General features: G+C 37.0%; 1 protein-coding gene across 10 annotated transcripts in view; it reads right to left on the bottom strand.

Annotated features, from left to right (window-relative positions):
• Window positions 1-3,049: 3,049 nt before the first annotated feature.
• LOC150096973 (centrosomal protein of 76 kDa-like) overlaps window positions 3,050-21,103 on the bottom strand; it is a 224,173-nt gene continuing 206,119 nt past the window's right edge. For 8 of the 10 annotated variants that reach the window (XM_090408529.1, XM_090408522.1, XM_090408523.1 and 5 more), the window contains one exon: window positions 13,612-14,023. In XM_090408529.1, the coding sequence (XP_090264655.1) occupies window positions 13,873-14,023 (151 nt within the window). In that variant the 3' untranslated portion in view covers window positions 13,612-13,872. Of the gene's footprint in view, window positions 3,245-13,611; window positions 14,024-17,853; window positions 17,986-21,103 lie in introns of those variants that run through there. The other 2 variants (XM_090408525.1, XM_090408526.1) reach the window with 2 other exon arrangements.

Here is a 21,103-nt window from a genome sequence, read left to right as displayed (position 1 = left end):
ATTTTATAAACATCTGGGTGTGTACACGATTCCATGCTCTTCTGAAAAGATATACATACTGGGATATAGATATGTGCTGAGAGAAGTTTCAAAATCTGCAACAAAGAACATATGGATGACACTGAAAACAAATGGGAAGAAAAAACAGATTCATAGTGAACATCATGAAAGAATATCACACCGTAAATTGGCAAGCATCCTCCTTGCCATACTTAAAAGAGAATTACTTTGACAGGTTGTTTGAGTCCTCTGTGTTCATTTGCTCAAAACGCACACTGAACAGAAACCAAGAAATGATTCTTCACGACATCTGGAAATCATTAATTAACGTGTGAAATTAAAGACCTGTCCTAAGCCACCAATCACATACAGTTTACACAGTGGGGAGACTGTACATAACATGCATAATGAAGCTTGTGATTAGACTATCATTTCAGTCGTTTCTACTATGGATATTAGCTGCTGTTGGGAAAATGTTTAATTTTTTACTGTTTTTTTTTTTTATTATTATTTGTGTTAAGTGACCTCCCAATGATGCTGTTAGTCATATTGACAGCAAAACATGTAAAGGAAATACATCTAGTATAAAATAAACAATTGCATACAATTTAAAAACCTAGTTATTATCAATCCAGAAAATCTACTTGTAGTGAATCCCAAAAATGTACTTATATGATGAAAAAGAACATAACTGCAAGTGTTCAGTTAGCAACTTGTTGCACTACATATATATGTAGTGCAACATATATACATACAGTAAAACCCCTTTTTTTTTTTTTCACTTTTCAGGGGACTGATGGAAAAAACGTTTAAATAAGGCTAAAAGATGACGTACTGCTAGTATGCAGGTTTACATACCAGATTACAAAATTTAATAACTGAAAATAAACGAATTTACAATTACTTACATTTATATATTTAAAATAATCTTTATTTGTTGATTGTTTTTTGCTTTTCGTTTTTTTTTTTTTTTTTTTTTTTTTGACCTCGCACCAGATTGCTTTGCATTGAGTTCATTGCTTGACCTGTTTTTTTACTATCGTGTTCAAAGTGGACACAGAGCGTCCAAGATCTTTTGCTAAATGCACGTGTTCCGGAATGCCAATCTACATGTTGCAGAATTGCCATCTTTTCTTCTACTGAAATACATTTTCTGTCTTTTTTCTCCATGTTACTAACATGGATAATCCACCACTGCAACTTGAAAGCAACTTTCACACGCAGAATTACATAGCAGAAATTCTGCAATATCCATTCGTATTGTGATTGAAAAATCACGGTATCGCTCGTTACTGTGGCAAGCGTGCAGGTCACCATGATTGCGGAAACGAAACTACAGCCGAAAGTAAGTAACGCCATCTGGGAACAGAAATGCGCAGATTTCGAAAATCAGTATTGCCACCTGAGAAAAAAATGCAAATCATGGGAAATAACGTCCACATCGAGTTGTTAATGGTGAGAAAACAATACATTGTAAGAATAGGCCTTAAGACAGGACCAACGGAAAATGACGTAAATCGCAGGAAAACATAAATTACGGGGTTTTACTGTATGTGTATATATATATATATATATATATACACAAACATACACACACACACAACATAAATATTAGTCATTTAAGGATTATGTCACTGGATACAAATGGATATACCTGACGAAGTTCATCAGGTATATCCATCCAACCATACAAACCCAACCATAATTAGCATACTTATTGTTTCATGATAGTAAACTAACCATCAATCGTAAGATTTTACTAAATTAAACCAATGCAAAAGCTCTACGATAATTTTGTCAATTAAGAGAAAATGTATAGACAGATGTGCATTCATATGCTTTGCAGACATGTAGAACAATAACACTGTCATAGCTGAGTTGGATAAAGGAAATGGCTACATAATTATACTGCTTGATTTTACAAAGCCATTTTTAAATTCAAATTGATTTCACCAAGTACTCTACAATAATTTTGTCAATTAAGAGAAAATGTATATATACAGATGTGCATTCATATGCTTTGTAAACATGTAGAACAATAACACTGTCACAGCTGAGTTGGATAAAGGAAATGGCTACATAATTATACTGCTTGATTTTACAAAGCCATTTGACAGGACACCACATGGAACTCTGTTATGCAAACTGCAATAAATGAGGATGGATATGAAAGTGGTGACATGGATTAAAGGGTAGCTTATGATGGATACAAAAAAATAAGATATGGAGGAGCAGAAGGCAGGTGACTATTAGTGATGTGCCACAAGGCTGCTTGCTGTTTAATTTGTACAGCAATGATATAGGAAATAATTTGAAGGGAGATATTTAGTTGTTTGCAGATGATGCAAAATTGGGTAATCAGTTAATCAAGTAAAATAGAGAGAGTTTACAAGTTGATTTAAATAAGCTGACAGTATGGACAAAAGATAATGGATATCAATTTAATGTGGGAAAAGTGTAAAGCTTTGGGGTATACCAAGTTTACAAGCTGTGTATCACACTGAGGGAACTGTACTCCAGGGATTTGGAGTAGTAGAGATGAAGTTTCAATGCATGTTGCTAAAGTAGCCAAGGTAGCTCATAGGATTACTTGGTTATTTGAAGAACACACTAACAAGCAGTTAAAGGTAGTTATCATTCCTCTTTATAAAGCCTTGATACAACCACATATTGATTACTCAGATCTTGTCACCTGAGTTTCTTGGGGATGAGGAAGTGGTGGAGAGGATCCAGAGGAGAATGACCAAGATGGTGAGTTTTCTGTGTAATGCTCCCTATGAGGATAGGTTGAGGGTTTGCAGATTGCAAAAATTGGTTAATATGTAAAGAGGGGGAAGGGATATGACAGAAACATTTAAGTTACTGAGCTGAGGATACATGCAAGAAAGAAGCTGACTACCATATTTTTTCATGCAGCACAACTTCAGCCTAGACTTTTTCTCCTGCTAGCACTAACTGCAAACAAGAAAAGCAGCAATACAAAAAGTCTTAACTATGAATTTTTGTGTCAGTGCTGCAAGGACCAACTACTTCCCAGAATTTTTACATATTTATATATATATATAAATTTATTGTGCTCACATAGACAACAAAAAGTGAATATATTCACAATATTTCTTTATATTTCACAGCATACATTATCCAAACTGAAAACACATTTTCAGGATAACAATTCACTTGGGCCTGCACTGCTATTCTAACTTGATCTCCATGGCACCCAACAATCTCTTGGCATAAAGGCAGTCTGGAAAAAATAAATATATAAAATAAAAATAATAAAACTGTATTTAATTTAATTTGTATATTTTCATGGCCAGCTAACAAATTATTACCAAATAAGTCAGTCAACCATACTCTTTATCCACTTAGTACTACTCATCACTGGCATCAGTGATATAACCAGGGACATCCTCTACAGTGCACTAACTTCCATGATTAGATCTGTATTTCTTGTAATTATTATATTATATGGTCAATAGTATTCAACTCAAATTCACAAATGCCTATCACTGCATTCAAAACTTTCTCCAACAACATATTCCATTCATTCACCCATTATGAGAAAATAAAATCATCTCCACCCTCTTACTGACTTGATTTCCAGAGATAAACTCTTGTTCTTTTCCATCCTACCTATTACTGCAAAATCTCCCCTGTAATTGTTCTATAATATAATATAATATCTGTTCACCGAATTATATCTAAATCATATTCCACTTATTCATTAAAATTTACAACTCCTTAATATAAATTCTCAGATTCAGCAATCCAATATCTTATCCACATCTGTGCCTTCTCCACTATTTTCCCTCCCTCCCTCTCTCTAAAACCAGTGAGCACAGTACAGTTAGATCAAGACCACTGAAAGAGGAAGAAGAATAATGCTCTGCGTTGTAAAGACAGTATATACTTGCCAGCGTGAAATTTTGTCATATTGTACCATTTTGTATTAAGCCAATAAGAATACAATTTGATCTGCTACATCTCAAATTGTCAGCCCATCCTTGTTCATTCAGTATCCAGGTAGATACCCAACAGGATGCACCACGAGAAGGTGAGGATTGGACATTAGGTCAGAAGCCCTGGTCGGTTCTCCGCATTCCTTTAAAGGCTAGGTGAAGGTCTCCTCTCAGTTATACAGTTTTGACCCTTCAACCAAATCTAAATAAATATGGTTGCATTGAACTTCCGAAAATTTGGGAAACATTAATTATTGGAGATCCGACCTTACATTCTAGGCCACCTACAATCACCCATAGAGGGTGCATCACCTAGACAGGACTTGACTTTAAGTCATCCATGTGTTTGGCTTAGTATTGTGTTATATTCGAGTGTGTGACATTAGTTTTTTTTATAATCCCTGAAGATGTCTCAGTGACTGAAACAAAATATTGGAAGTATTAAAATCAGTTTTAATCCTTTCCCAGTGGTGTATATAAATATTCCATTAATTTTGAATTATATTTTGAAATTACAAATTCGTTTTTCATTGTTCAAGAACTTTACGGACCACCCTCATACATATTCTCATCCTCCTAAAAACCAGGGAATGTTATGGTTCCTATATAAGGCCATGGACTGTTGTGGACAGATTTGGTCATATACAAAGGAACCATAACATCTTTGTTTCTGCATGTCAAGGTCCTTTCATCATTGCCATAATCCATTGTGATGTTCACACAATTTTAGAAATATACGCATAAATCTCAAGCCTCTATCCATCATAACTCTCACAATTTCCCAATGAAGTGTATACACTGTATCCCGACCAAATTTCAAGAATTTAGATTTTGTGACATTAAAATGACCAAATCACTAACTTGCAAGAAATTGCAAGGTCACAATTTCTCTTTGCTGTTCCTAGTTCTTCCCACTTTTTCATCATTGCAAACAACTGCATATCTCCAGTTATGCCTATCCCAATATTATTAACAAATATAATGCAAAAGAGACCCATTTGGGCACTCCACTAGTGACCTTCCTCTTTTACCTCTTCTATATGTTATGGTCCTCCTCATCATTGTTATAATCCATTGTGATGTTCTTACATTTTTAGCAATGTAATTCCATTTTTACTTTTTCTTTATACCATGGTCCCTATCATTGCATATTATCATGATTCAGGCCTCCACGAGTCACAAGACCCCTCCCTCCCTAGAAAACACAAAGCCTATCATATTTCTCCTTGAACTCATTCACCATTCATGCTCTCACCACCCTCCATGCAAAGAAACCACTCCTTACCCACAACTTCCTTTTGCCAGGGTTGGCCACTTGTCCTCACTCCTTCCTCCTGTTCCACCAAATGAAAGAAATCCCAAGTCTCAACCCTGTAACTACCTCTCTACAGTTTAAAAGTCTCAATCATATCACTTCTGATTCTATCTACCAAACTCTACGGTCCAAAACCCTCAGCCTATCCTCATAACTATCATTGTATATTCCTGATATCATCTTTGTTACCTGCCTCTGCACTTTTCATGGTTAATTTATCTCTTAAATTCTGGGAATCAAATTTGAGCACAATAGTCCAGGTGTGGTCTGATCAGGACTTTATACAATGGAATGACAACTCTTATACTTGGTGATAAATTTTTATATTTGGTTTTAATCCTTTTCAAAGGAAGCAAAACAATGTTTTGCACGTGAAATACATTCTGAAAATTCTCAGAATACATGTCTGAGCTAGTTGTATATAATGACTAATGACTTCATAACCTCTATCTTCATTAGACTCTATGTACAAGTTGCTCAGAATTGAATATATTTCATGCGCAAAACATTGTTTTGCGCATGAAATATAGTTTGGTTTAATCCTTCCTTGGGAAAAGAATTAAACCAAGTATAAAATTTATTGGTATCTTTAATGTATAATAAACCCAAGGTAAAAAACTTTCTAACTCTTATTTCTGCAGGTCAATGTCCTTCTCGGTATTGCAGCAGCCTTCTGGATTACCTTCACCACCTTTGCATTTTGTTTCCTGAATTTCAGGTTTCTATCAATAATCACCCCTAGATCCCTTGCCTCCCGCACTTCCTCCAAAAGAGTACACAACCTCCCATTGATGTATCCCAAACTTCAAGACTTTATATTTAGCTGAATTAAATTGATACTCCCATTTATTTGCCCATCTGTCCAGTTTATTCAAATCCTCTTGTAGGGCTGCCACATCTGTACTATTACTGATAACCCTTCTCAGTTTCACATCATCTGCAAACAACTGAATATCCCCCTGAAATCAGTCTTGGAGCCTCCTTTATGCAATGGAGCTCTGTGGAACCCCACTTGTAACCATCTGCTCCCTCACATGCAATTCCTTGATATTTATCAGTCAGCCAATCCATTTCACTAACCTGATATTTAAACCCATGTGCTGCAAATTAAATATCAAATATCAGCTTATCATGTGGTAAGCTGGTCTATAGTTTGACACTTCCAGTCTGCTACTACCCTAAAACAATGGCACTATTTTACCCTCCTATCACTCACTGAGCTCTTTCCTCATGATCAGACTTTCAATGAAAATCCAGATCAACAGAGCTGTCAGTTCTTTAGCACATTCTCTTAAAACCGATGGTGAAATCCCATTCAGTGCCATTGCTTTATTGACATACAAGAGTAATCAGTATTTGAAACACACACTCTTCTTGCACTTCTAAACCTCAAACCTGCTCTATCCCTCTAGTATTAAATCTATTTCTCCAGGATGAAATACCCCAATGAAGTGTTCACTGAACAACTCCACTATGTCCTTTGTATCAGTCACTCTATTCCCATTATCATCCAATGTCATTCTTCCACAATCATTTCTCCTCCTACTGGCCATATAATGAAAGAATTATGTAAGATTTTCTTTGGATCTCAAGGCCAATCTCTTCTCATATTCCAGTCTTACCTTCCTTACTTACTAATCACTCTCCTGGCCTGAGTCTTATATTCTTCATGCATCTGTGCTCCACCCCACCTGGATATTGTTTATCATCCATTTTACAGCAAACTGTGTTTTCTTTTTCACTCACTGTATACAATTTGCTATTGCTGCTAATAAATATTTCTTCCAAGCACTGACACTAGCTCATCCTTCCAATTCCTTCATCCATGGAACTGCCTCAAGTTGATTTCTAAGACTATTCTAATTACCTTCCATATAATTTCATATACATTCCTTTCTCTTTGATACTCCCGTATGTCTATTCATCTTTCAAGTCAAAATCACATGGTGCACAGTCACTGTCTCAAACTGGGAGCAGAAATAGAATCTCAGTTATAATCAGATCTTCTAGTGCTATGACCAAATCTAAAACTCTTGAACCTCGTGTTCCTCCTATTAAATGCTGCATAAGACATTTGTCCCCCAAGAATTCCAGAAATTCCATTCCCTTACTACTGCTATACTTAAAATCTCCCATAATAATCATTCTTTTCTGCACATGCCAAGCTCAACTGCCTAAAGATCTCCTGCTCTTCATCCTCCATGATCCCTGGCTTATATCAACACCCCACTAAATATCCTGTCCTGCCCACCTCTACCTCATACTTTCAAAACCATTAGTGCCACTGCCCTCCAAATCCTCCACTCTGAGAGGACATAACTTATCATTAGCAGTTCTCCACCAGTGCATTTGCCCTTCCTATCCTTTTGAAAAATGCTATACTCTGCTACTTCTATTCCTGTCAGGATGTATATCATCTTCCTTCAAGATCTCTCACATACAGTTCCTTTCTATCTTCAAATATCCTCCACGCATCCATGTAATCCAAGCCTCTCTCTTTTGAACATTCTGGTTCTTATGCTATTCATTACTGATGCTCTTCTCCAGAGCTCTGCATTATTATACATGGGCAACACACTCACTATCTTCCCTCTCAGTCTTCTTCTATACAACCTCAAATATGGACCTCAGATCTCTTGCCACCCTATTCACACTGCTGCTCAAGTCATTTGTGCCCACCATCACAATCATCTCATCCACCCTTTCACCTTGCTCAATTGCCATTGTCACACTATCTACCATTCCTCTAGGCAAACACTCCTCTGGCATTCTATCTTGTACTCCACAGCTCATCAAGTCTCCATTCATCATACCTCTTACCACTGTGTTTCTTCCTTGCTCACCTGCATCCCTCATTCTCTCTTCTCTAATTCTTTCTTTCTTTGTTCCCCCACTTATCTGCCATCCTGTTATCTCTCTATCTGTGGTTCCTGCACTGTCTTGCCTTTCACTTGTTCTCCTATTCTCTTTCTCTGATTTGCATTCATTGTTTCCAGTCTCATAATCTTTTATTTCATGCTTCCCAACTTTCTAATACATTCCACTTCTTCTTTCAGCTCATCTGTTTCTCTCTGCAAGCTACCCACTCTTGCTTGTCATTCATCCTCTCAATTAACACCATCTTTGAAAATATCACAATGTTTCATACTTACTACACACTCTACTTTTATATTTTTTATTCACATTCCACTTGTTTTCCTCATCCTCGAACACCGATGTTCATTACACAAATTTCTAAATCATTGTTCTTCCTATTTTCTGCATTTTCTGCAGATATGCACTCCATGATGGAAGCTGGGTAAGGGTGTTAGAGCTGGGTTCTTTACTTTTAGAGTGATAAATGAGTGGAATAAGCTGCCAGAGTCTGTTGTGGATGCTATGACAGTGAATGATTTCAAGGCAAGGTATGTTAGATACTGTGAGAATGTTGAATAGTTGAGTGGACATGATGTTTAGGGCCTCCCTCGATGAGTCTAAGGACTCCTTGGAGTCACCTGTAGTAGTAGTAATAATAATAATGATGATGATGATGATGATCTCTCACCTGCTACATTTCTAACTGTCAGGGTGCATACATGCCGCAAGCACTGCATACCACAAAATCCTGTAGTATGCTGTGCAGAATGTAATCCTTAAATGGGGTGGATTTGGTGATAAGCCATTGGCAAACCGAGTTGCGGCTACCACCATTATTTAAACACTGCACAAAGTATACTGAAATATTACGTTACAATTTTAAGTTAATTCCCCAACTCAAACTTATTCTGTATTAATTTTTCTCATCCTAATGCTTTTTTCCCTGTTGTTTATTGATTTCTGTCCAGTTTATCTGACAATCTTTTCTGGTATTGTTATCGTCCAGTTTTTTTGTGCAGTAATTCTATGTGATATTTTGGCCGGTACAAATGATTTAGCAGGTGACAAGTGTGTTATGTAAGAACAATGCAAGAAGTCCCTCTATAGCACAATTGGAAGAACAGCAGAACATTATGCCTTTGAATGGAAAAGGGCTAAGTTCGATTCTCATTGTGATGAGATGAATCTTTCTATGGGCTTTTCAACTGCAGGTGAAAAAGCTGATCTCATATGGAGATACTCTTGTATCTCCATATGAGATCATTGTTTGTATTTGGAGAATTAAGTAGTAGGGGAGGTGATAAGATGTGTGTAGTGGAGTAGAGTGTCCTCTACACACATCTTATCACCTCCCCTACTACTTAATTCTCCAAATACAAACAAGAGGAGCGAGAAAGTAAAAGCTGTAAGTCTGTTGCACATGGTATGACAGAGGTGACCTGAGACAGAGCTATAATCATAAATAAGTCAGTGCACAGATTGTACAGGAGGAATAATGTAGAGTTTGTGTATATGTGGATGAGTTCATTGGAAGAAAGGATTTATATAATGTGGATGGCTGAATAAGAATGGATTTGGAGTCAGGAGTCTTAAGAAATTGTTGTTTAATGAGAGTTCAGAAGGGCAGAGTGAGGGCAAGCTGGAATGTGCAGGTGATGTGGTCCAGGCATCCAAGAGTTAGTAAGTGGGAGACTATCCACATTATTATTATTATCCTAAGATCCCCATGGATACACACACTCATCTAGGAGGTACCTTTTGATATACACACAGCTCATCATACTGCACCTTAAACACATTCAAATTCTCTGCAGACACCATGCTCTCAGGCAATGCATTTCAATCATTCACAACTCTCCATGCAAAAAACTTGCTTTTCACTCCCTTGCTCACACCCTCCTTATACAGCTTCCAAGGTTGACCTCTTGTTCTTTCTCAGTCTCCCACCATTTTATGAAAAACCTCTTCGATATCCTATAACCAGCTCTTACTAACTTGTACATCTCTGTCATATTACCTCTCTTCCTCCTATCCACTAGACTCTGCAAATTCCATCATCTCAATCTTTCTCATATTCAACATTCCAGAGATGAGAAACTATTTTGATCAATTGCCTCTGAACCCTCTCCAACATCTCTTCATCCTTTTGAAAACCAGGTGACCAAATATGTGCACAGTAATCCACATGTGGCTTAATCAGAGCTTTATACAATGGAACCAGAATCTCCTTATTTCTACAAGTCAGTGTCCTCTGCATCATTGCAGAATTTGCTAGCAGTAATGCAGAGTCTTTAACTAAATTAAATATTTATTGCAAATCAGCATTAAAAATACTATAAAAATAGGCAGGCAAAGCATAGAGCATTTCAAGTAATGAACTGTAGAACAGGTTACACATTTTAGAACAATTAGTGAGGACAACAAATTAAATATGGAAATAGGTAATCATATTATTACGGCTAGTATGGTGAGAAATCAGTTGAATAAACTGATATGAAACGAGAAAATCAGCCAAAAGAAGCTAACATTTAACAAGAACCCAGAACCCTTGCTGGTTCAGTTTTATGCACTAACCAGCAGCCAGCCTGCAGAGCCATTTTACTGTTTGTGCCCTTGAATGGTAGAGGGTCCAGTCCTTGTACAGTATAATCGACGTCATTGTGAATATCACTCTCATTGCAGGTGTAGAAGATACTGGGGGACAGAAACCAGAACCCTTGCTGCAGTGACCAAACATGTGGTTTCAGCCAATTCAGGCCTCTGCTAAGGTGGTGGTATTTCACAGGGCAATGAAAGACATCTATCACCTAGAGGTCTAGTCAGCATTTCCTCCAATTAGGGAATAATGCATTTGCGGATAAATTGGGAGAGTGAAGAGGGTTATCAGAATTTCGTGTAGGTAGAATATGCATTAGGTGAATGCTTGTGGCTAATGCATAAAGATATATATATATACCTCTCATCCCATTTAGTTGGTGTTGAAAAAAGCAGAGATAGTTGGAATTGAAAGCATTGTGGTTGCCTAGGAAGATGACTTCACTATTTAGATCGCTGGATTGCGGATGGTCATGCTTCATGGAAAGGAATGTGAAGAGGTTTGAATAATTATCAGAGATTGGAGAATAGTAAATTCAGCAGATGAATATTACTAAATGAGACAAGGAATCCTTGAGCTAGAGAGGGTCAAAAGCAGGGAATTTGAAATTAGCCACTCTGGCATGCACTGTCTGATCTCATGCAGGTACAGGTGACACTCTTGTGGTAAAATGAATTGTGAAGTGTGTAACATAGACATTCATGCTATTTGGATATCTCTCAAGAGGAAGAGGTGTGGCCTGGATGACTAAGTGATGGTGAATGTAATTTATGTTGGAGTTAAATGCCATGGATTTTAGTTAAAGTGGGTGTGAAAGTGACCATTTTTTTTTTACTGAGGAGATTCTGGCATGGTTTGTGTGCTTTGATCAGATGTGTTGTATCTTCTATTTTTTTTTTTTTGTTGGGATTTGTTTATGCAGGATATTCCTTTTTGTCGCAATGTCATTGTTACAGTGAGAGGATACAGACTATTGGACATGATATCCATACAGATATATGTATATATATATAGAAAGAGACCACTCTCCTTGCCATAACGTGGACTCAACAGTGCCTCCCACACACACACCAACACTCAGATTCTGTTTCCAGGCATGATCTGGCAGAGTATGTGGTACAGGGATTATGTGCCAGTTGACCAGGAAGACACTCCTGACACATTAGTGAAAGGTTCAGACCAATGCAATAACTGATGGCTAGTCTGTAGGACCACCATTTTAACTGATGTATCCTTAAAATGGAGAAAGTTAGTCTCTAAGTATGTCTGACATGACCTTGAAGGATATCACTCACGCTGCATGGAGAAGTGGAGGGAGACCAAAACCAGAATTGCTGCTTAGAGATCAAACATGGCATAAGCTACTTTGGGCCTCCAATGAGCCAGATGGCATTTCACTGGATGATGAAGGTCATCTACTACCTAGGGATCTTGTTAGCATTTCCTCTCACTAGGAAGGTATCCCTTTATAGCAGAAATACTTACTGATTTCACTACAGCCCCTTTTGTGAAAACAGGCTGCATCAAAGGAAAGCAGGTTTGACTTGACAGGGAGAGTTGTATATTGGGCATTACCTGCCCATTAGAGGTATAAGTAGCAACAAGAAGGATCAGCAATATACATACCTTGTTGGAATTAAAATACCTATAGATGTATAAATTAAATAAATATATATATATATGTTAAAGATACCAAGTTATTTTAAATATAAAACTGGTTTTATTTACTCCATGTCCCAAATAAGCAAACATACAAGTCAGTCAAGTTTGCGCCTTCAAGTGTTGCAAGTCCAGCTGATCCATCCTGTACGTAGTGCAAGACCAAGGCAACTTGTGGTAAAGTAAGAATAGGCTCTGATCACTATTCTTAATATTTACCCTTAATGCAAAGTACATCTCCTGGAGGATATATATTAAAGGCAAGGGGCCACTACCCAGACCTGTTTTGACCTTTATTGAGGTCTCATCAGTGGGAGCCAGGCTAAGAAATACTAAGCTTTAAGTAATACAGAGCTTATAAATATTTTACCAATACAAGTTACCATAAGGTGCTTTGAGCTTATTAAATAAAAATCTCAGGATGAGAGATAGATGTAGAAAGTTTTTTACCTTGGGTATAATATATGTTAAAGATAACAAGTTATTTTAAATATAAACCTGGTTTTATTTACTCCATTTCCCAAGTAAGCAAACAGACAGGTCAGTCAAGTTTGCACCTGCAATACTTGCAAGCGCAAACTTGAGGTTTTACAGAGCCTTATCAATTTTACCTATACAAGTTGCTACAAGGTGTTTTTATTTTTAATAAGAATCTCTGGAGGAGATATAGATGTAATTAATTTTTTAGCCTTGGGGATACTGTATATTAGGGTTACCAAGTAATTTTATAAGCTTGGTTATTTAACTCCTAATCCCAAGTAAGCAAACAGTTAAGTTTGCGCCTGAAACATAGTTCAAGTCTAAAGATGGTACAACACAACACCAACTCATTGTAAAAGTGGGTAAGGCTCTGATCACTATTCTTAGTATTTCCCATAATGTAATAATACTAAGAATAGTGATCAGAACTTTACCCACCTTTACAATGCGTTGCCCTGGTGTTGTACCATCTTTAGACTTGAACTATGTTTCGGGCGCAAACTTATACACAAAGAATTATATACAGTTAAACGACATGTTTATTAATTTAATTTAAATGACTAAAACACTGAGAATAATAAAGAATAAGGTTTAATGGAGGACACTACCAGTTTCATTGGTAAACCAACTTCTTCAGGTGTCAAAGTACAAAGAATTATACACAATAATACAACAGAAACATTATGTAATAATAACAACAGATCAACTAGAAACTGTAGTACAGTTTAAATTGGAGTCTGCGCTACAGTTCCAGCTGTATGTTTAGGCGTCCATGTGATATTGCGAGAATGCCAGCACTGGGCAGCAGAGCTGTGCGAATTAGGTAAACTGTATCTAAGGCTGCTATTCATGTGGGTTGAATCGAGGGTAATTTCTTTAGACTCAAAAATGTCTTTCAAGTTCATCATAACATTTGTGAATATGAGAAGTTTGAGACCAGTCTATTTGATGTGGCAGCCTTCATCAGAGTTTATAGAGAACAAGATGTGGCTGGCGAGAGTGTGGGCTCAGATTCTGTTATAGGATATATCTCTTTTGTGCTCTTCAACACGAAGAAGGATAGATTTATCAGTCTGTCCGTAGTAAGGTTTTCCACAATTGCAAATAATCTTGTATACTCCTGGGATCTGAAGATGGTGATGTGTTTCTTTAGGTTGACTAAGAATAGAATGGAGTTTAGGAAAAGTAGAGAAACATATTTTGATGTTGAACTTTTTTAAAATTTTAGCCAGTTTGGCAGAGAGGGAACTAATGAAAAGCAAAGAGATGTAAGCTCTGGGGGTAGTAGAATCTTCATTAGTTAGTTGATGATGGCGAAAAAGAAATTCCTCAAAGCTTTTTAAAGTAAAACCATTATTAAGAAAGGTCCTTTTAAGGAAATTGAGTTCATTTTGAAGCTATACGTCATCTGATAATAAGGATCTGGTCTGATGTGCAAGGGTGGAAATAATGCCAAATTTCTGTGGAGAGTAGTGGTGAGAGGATGCATGAAGGTATCTGTCTGTATATGTTGGCTTCCTCAAGATTGAAATAAGGGTCAAAGCTATATAACTGAGAGGAGACCTCCACATAGCTTTTAAAGGAATACAGAGAACCGACCAGGGCTTCTGACTTAATGTCCAATCCTCACCTTCTCGTGGTGCACTCTTTTGGGTATCTACTTGGATACTGAACAAACGAGGATGGGCTGGCAATTTGGGATTTAGCCGACCAAATTGTATTCTTATTGGTTAAACCAAAATAAAAAATGATGGTACAACATGACAAAATTTCATGCCGGCTGGGGCGTCGCCCGGTTAAACAAGGCCCCTCGTTGTTTTCGCCAGGGAACCAGAGCGAACAGCGAAAAGTCAGCTACTGGAACAAATCTGAAAACAAACCCCAACTCAACATCACCAGAGTTAAAGATCGGTACTATCAACATAAGAAGCCTGAATGGCAAAGAAATGGAGCTAGCTGAGGAATTAGATAAGTACCAGATCGACATAATAGGGGTGACTGAAACAAAAAAAGACCAAAAACTGGTGAGATCTTTCTGGCAATAGATTTTTGAGCAATAAATACAAAATGTTATATTCAGGCAATGACAATCTAGGAAAAGAAGGAGTAGCCATAGTATTCAACACAAAATACGAGGCTAATCTTCTTGAATGGCAGTCAGTCTCAAGTAGAGTAATGTGGGCAAATATGAGAATGGGGAACTGGACAATGAGATTTATTTGTGCCTATGGTCCCACAGAAGGTTCTACTAAGGTAGAAGTGGAGGAATTTTTTGAAGCTTTAGAAAAAGCAACTGACACAATGAAAAAGGAAAAGTTGGTCCTTGTTGGGGATCTAAATAGCAGAGTAGGAAATGATTGTGAGACATACAAAAATATTTTGGGAAAATTTGGAGAAAAGAGCAAAGCAAATAATAATGGCAAATATCTGTTGGATTTCTGCTCAGGACATGGACTGGTTATTACTAACACCATGTTCCAACATAAAAATGTGCACAAATTCACATGGAGAGAAGAGGCTAGGAATAAGAAAAGTCTCATTGACTATGTTATTGTTGATAGTGATGTTTTCTCCCTGGTGCAGGACACCAGAGTGTACAGAGGATTTGAAATTGGAAGTGATCACTATCTAGTCTTGAGCAAGATAAAATTGAATTTCATATTGAAAAGAATAACATGTAAGAAAGTTTAAAAGTGAATAAAAGTTGAGCGGCTCTCAGATGTGAACTGTAGGCTAAAATACACAAAGATTATTAAAAAAAAACTGAGAGTTTCAGAACAGGAACCAAACCTTGGAGATTCGGTGGCAAGCCTTGAAGAAAACCCTGATTGATTCAGCTAGAGAGGCATGTGGTGGGGTTGTCTGCAAGGAAAAAAAAATCAGAACTCCATGGTGGACACAGGAAGTAAAAGAGGCAGTGAAGGAAAAGAAGAAATCATATCAAAAGTTCCTGTCAAATAAGTCAGCTTGTGCTCTTAGAGAATATAGAGACAAATGCAAGAATGCTAAACACTGTGTAAAACTAGCTAAACAAAAGTCATGGGAGGACTTTGGCAAGAATATAGAAAATAAATATCAAGAAGGTGGCAAAATATTCTGGAGGTTGTTGAAGAAGCTTAGGAATGGAGGAAAGTGTGCTGTAAAAGGAATTAGAGATGATAAAGGTGACATGAAAACGGGAGAAAAAGATATCCTTGAAGTATGGAGTAATTACTTTGAAAAACTGCTAAATGAAACAAGCAGTGATGACAGCATAGTGGTAAAAAACACTGACCAGGCATGCAGTCAGGAATACATATCCATACTTGAAGTAGAAAAAGCCATCAAAGGCTTGAAATGTAGAAAGGCAGCAGGAGTTGATGATATTCCACCAGAAATGCTGAAGTATGGTGGTGTGAGAGTCGTACAGTGGCTGCACTGCATAGTTCAGAAGGCCTGGACAGAGGGACGAATTCCCGATGATTGGAGTAGAGCTCTCATAGTACCCAATATATAAAAAGGGAAATAAAACTGCATGTGAGAATTACAGAGGTATTTCCCTACTGAGTGTTCCTGCCAAGATCTATGCAAGTATACTTGAGAAACGGTTGAGAAGAATTGTGGAAGAAAAGCTTGGTGAAGAACAAGCTGGATTCAGGCCAAATAGAGGCTGTCAGGATCAGATCTTCACTTTACGACAAACAGTCGAGAAAGCATGGGAATATAACAAAGATCTGTATTTAAGTTTTGTCGATTTGGAAAAGGCATATGACAAGGTGCCAAGAGAGAAGCTATTCAATACGCTGCAGTTATATAGTGTCAATGGGGCATTATATCAAGCAATACATAGTCTTTATTTGAGTTCTAACTTCCTTCAATTCTAACTGCTGTATGTCAGCAGTTAGAATTGAAGATGGTAAATTAAATATAGAAATAGACAACAGAATCAGCAAAGCTGGTATGGTAGGAAGCCAATTGAATAAATTCATATGGAATAAGAGAGAAATTAGTAGGAGCAGTAAATTAGACAGTGTTGTGTTCAAACCAGTTTTAACTTATGGATCTGAGAGCTGGGTCAGAAGTAAAACACTTGACCAAAGACTAGAGTCCTCAGAAAGATTATAGGCGTGAACAGATGGCATCAATGGCAATATCATATTAAAAACAAGGATATTATGAGAGAACCTGACATTGTCAGCATCCAGGAATGCGTTAGCAGGTGGTATGGTCACTTAAACAGAATGGGAGAGGAAAGATTAGCAAAACAAGTGTTCTCTGCCAGGTTGGCAGGAAAACGACCCAGAGGAAGACCAAGATATAAGGGGATTGATACGGTACAAAGTGCCTTAGACGATAGAAATATAAGATCTGATAATGTTGGAGTCTCGACAAGTAACTGACTGATTTGGAGGAAAATTGTAGATAGGAAGTTAGCAATGATGTCATTTTTTTCATGTAGTACTATCATATCCTGTACACTCCTTGAGGGTACATAGCAGGAATTTGATGATGATTATGATGAGCACCTTGTAAGTTTTATGTCTAAGAAAGGAAGACAATTGTTAGTTTCATATATATATGTATATATATATATGATATAATTGATTTCCTCGGCTGAGAGACATATTTTTGAAACAGATTAAATGACTATAAAAAAATACGTATTCTTAGAAGATATCTAACTGCACAACTAGTTTCAGTTTCATCTTCTAAGAAGATCAAACTGAAAAAAAAAAAAAAAAAAAATATATATATATATATATATATATATATATATATACATAAAGAAGGAAGAAACTTAGTTTTCCAGTATATACCATAGTGAATATATAGGCTTGGGGATAGAAACTGTAAAATTAGGGGAAAACAACATCAATGGGCACAGTGTAAAGTTGTAACTGTTCCACCACCATAATAGGAAATTTTCTTGGGAAAACTGCATACTCATGACCTTTGGATAATACAGAATAATATGCCCGCCTGGTTGGCCGAGTGGTTAGCGTATCTGCTATCCAGCCAAGAAGCTGCAGGTTCAAATCTCACATAGGCATGGATGTTTGTGATTGTCCTCTCCCAATATGGACTGGGTCACCATGGAAGTAGCAGACCCAAAACCACCTGCAATGGGAGAGGCCTTCACCCTGCAATGGGTAGAAAAATAGGCTGTTAATTTTTTTTTATACATAAAGAAGGAAAAAACTTAGTTTTCAAGTATATACCATAATGAATATATAGGCCTGGGGATAGAAACTGTAAAATTAGGGGAAAACAAGATTAATGGGCAGTGCAATAGGATAAAGTTGTAATTGGTAATATATCCACCACCATAATAGGCAATTTTCTTGGAAAAACTGCATACTCATGACATCTGGATAATATAGAAATTTCATCCTGAGTAAGAAGACATCCTGATATATTAACTACTAATTTATTCCTATTTTTTGTGACATTAAAAAATGGAGTTTTAGAAGGCTGAACTAGTAAACTGAACTATTTAAGGGCATCGTGACAATTGGGTAAATCTGCTGCTGGTATATACCATGAAGAACATAAATCTTATATCCAGTAGCAAAAAAAAATTGAGCAATCTGGCTTAGCTGAACATTCCATCTGTACTAAACACAGGGCACTTGGAAAGAAACCAAGTTCTTACACATCAGTAGCTTCCTTGTGGAATATTTTTATAAAGAAAGCTGTGAGATCTTTTTCACACCATTGAAATTTAAACAGATCTGATGGACTTTGGTTATTTGCTCCATGGGAAATATTATTGTATCAATTTTCTATTATTTCTAATTTATTATTTTGTTTTATATATATATACACACACACACACACAAATTACAGCACCATTGATCATATACATGGATAAGAACAAATAAATACCAAAAACCCTTAAGTCTCACATTCATTAGTTTGAAAAGGCATTTGATTCAATCTCAACATTAGCTATTTTAGAAGTCCTTAAAATCGAGGAATTGAAAAAAGTTACATTGATATACTTAGTCATAAGGGTGGTTTGAAATGTTCTCGGCCTCAACAATAGATGGCAACACATCAGCAAAAAAATTTTTTTACTAAGTTGGTACATCTGTTTTAAGCATCCGTGTGAAATTGCAAGTCATTCTATCAAGTAGTTTGTTTTATACAGCTGTCTGAAGCAAAAGTGTTGTCCGTATCCCTTGAAATGGATAAAATTGATTATCATGCAGTTATAAAATTCTTTGTAAAAGAAGGTTTAACCCCCAAAGAAATTCAATCGAAGTTCATTAAAGTTTATGAGCACTCTTATCCTTCATTTTTGACTATTAAGAAATGGGCTGTCGAGTTTATGTGGCCATACCAGCCTCGAAGGTGATCCACGTGAAGGATGTCCAAAAAAGTGTAACAACACCAGAAATCTTTGATCAAGTGCACATTATGTATTGGATGACCGGCGAGTCCAAGTGCGTGAAATTGCTGAAACTATAGGCATTTCAAAAGAACGTGTAGGATATATTTTGCATGAAGAATTGCAAATGAAAAAGCTTTGCGCAAGATGGGTGCCACGCTTGCTCACAGCAGATCAAAAACGCATTAACATGAAAATCTCTGAACAGTACTTAGAGCATTTAACAAGAATAAAACTGATTTTGTGCATCAATTTATTACTATCGATGACACTTGGATACACCATTACACACTAAAATCCAAACAGCAGTCAAAACAGTGGACAGAAGCCGGTTTTTCTCTCATGTTTTGGGATGCATTTTGTTTATTAATTATCTTGAAAAGGATAAAACAATAAACGGGGAATATTTTTCTGATCTTATAACCAGACTAGACGAAAAAATTCATGAGAAAAGACCTGGTTTGCAGAAAAAAAAAAAATCATCTTCCATCAGAACAATGCACCTGCCCACAAAGGTGTTTTGGCAATGAGAAAATTAAGAGATCTGTGATATGAATTGTTGGAACATCCACCCTATTCCCCAGATTTGGCTCCCTCTGACTTCTATCTCTTCCCAAAACTAAAAATTTCCTTGTTGATCGGTGTTTTTCTTCATATCAAGAGGTGATTGCAGCTGTAGAGGGGTAATTTGCAGATCTTATTGAGAGCCGCTACAGGGATGGGATAATGGTGCTGGAGCATTGTTAGAATAAATGTATTAGTCTTAAGGGAGATTATGTTGAAAAATAAAAATAATTTTGAAATTATAAATTCGTTTTTTCATTGTTAGGCTGAACTTTTCAGACTACCCTCATATATATATATATATATATATATATATAAAAATTCAACTGAATCTTTAAAATCAGTATCAGATATGAAATTTCCTATTAAAGCAGGAGTTAGACAGGGAGATACCATTTCACCTAAATTATTTACAGCAGCGCTAGAAGAATTTTTTAAAAACCTGAATTGGAAAAATAGAGGAATTATGGTAAATGCAAAAAAACTAAATCACCTAGGAATTGCTAATAATATTGTTCTTTTAAGAAACTCTGCAGAACTTCAACAAATGATCACTGAATTGAATGCAGAAAGTGAAAAGAAAGGATTAAATATAAACAAAGACAAAACAAACTACTTCTGCAGCTTCTCCCACTTCAGTGGGGTCACTGTTGATGATGAGTCTCCTCCACATCCTCCTCTCTTGGGCTGTCACCACATCCAAGTTCTTCATCCTCAAGTCCTCTTCTACAAGCTCTCTCCATCTCTTCTTTGCCCGCTCACGTTTCCTTGCACATCCATCTGCATGACCCTTCTTCCCACATATTCGTTCTCCCTCCTCATCACATGACCAAACCATCTCAACCTTGTCTCCTGTATCTTTGCTCCTAAGTTCGTAACTTTCACTGTTCCCCTCACATAGTCATTTCTCAGACGATCCTTTTCTGGTCACACCGCACATCCACCTAGGCATTCTCATCTCTGCTACTTCCATCCTGCTGATGTTATCTTTCCTCAGAGCCACAGTTTCTATACCATACATCATAGCTGGGCTCACTACTGTCCTATAGATTTTGCTTTTCAGATTGATCGGCACCGTCTTATCGCATAACACTCCAGCCATCTCCCTCCAGTTCCTCCAACCTGCTTGTATCCTGCATCCCACTTCCTTCTCAGCTCCTCCATCTTCTTCCACTGTTGAACCTAAGTAGCTAAAGTCCCTCACCTTCCTGATGACATTTCCTTCCAGCTCCAGGTCTGTCTCCTGGCTGCCGCCCACTGTCCAACACATATACTCTGTCTTACTTCTGCTCAGTCTCATACCT

Source organism: Typopeltis vanoorti, chromosome 18, assembly GCF_054136105.1.
Source record: "Typopeltis vanoorti isolate ZY-2024b chromosome 18, IOZ_Tvanoo_1.0, whole genome shotgun sequence".
Classification (NCBI taxonomy): Eukaryota; Metazoa; Arthropoda; class Arachnida; order Uropygi; family Thelyphonidae; genus Typopeltis; species Typopeltis vanoorti.
Note: the sequence above shows the minus strand (reverse complement) of the source record. Positions and strands in the feature narration are given on the sequence as shown.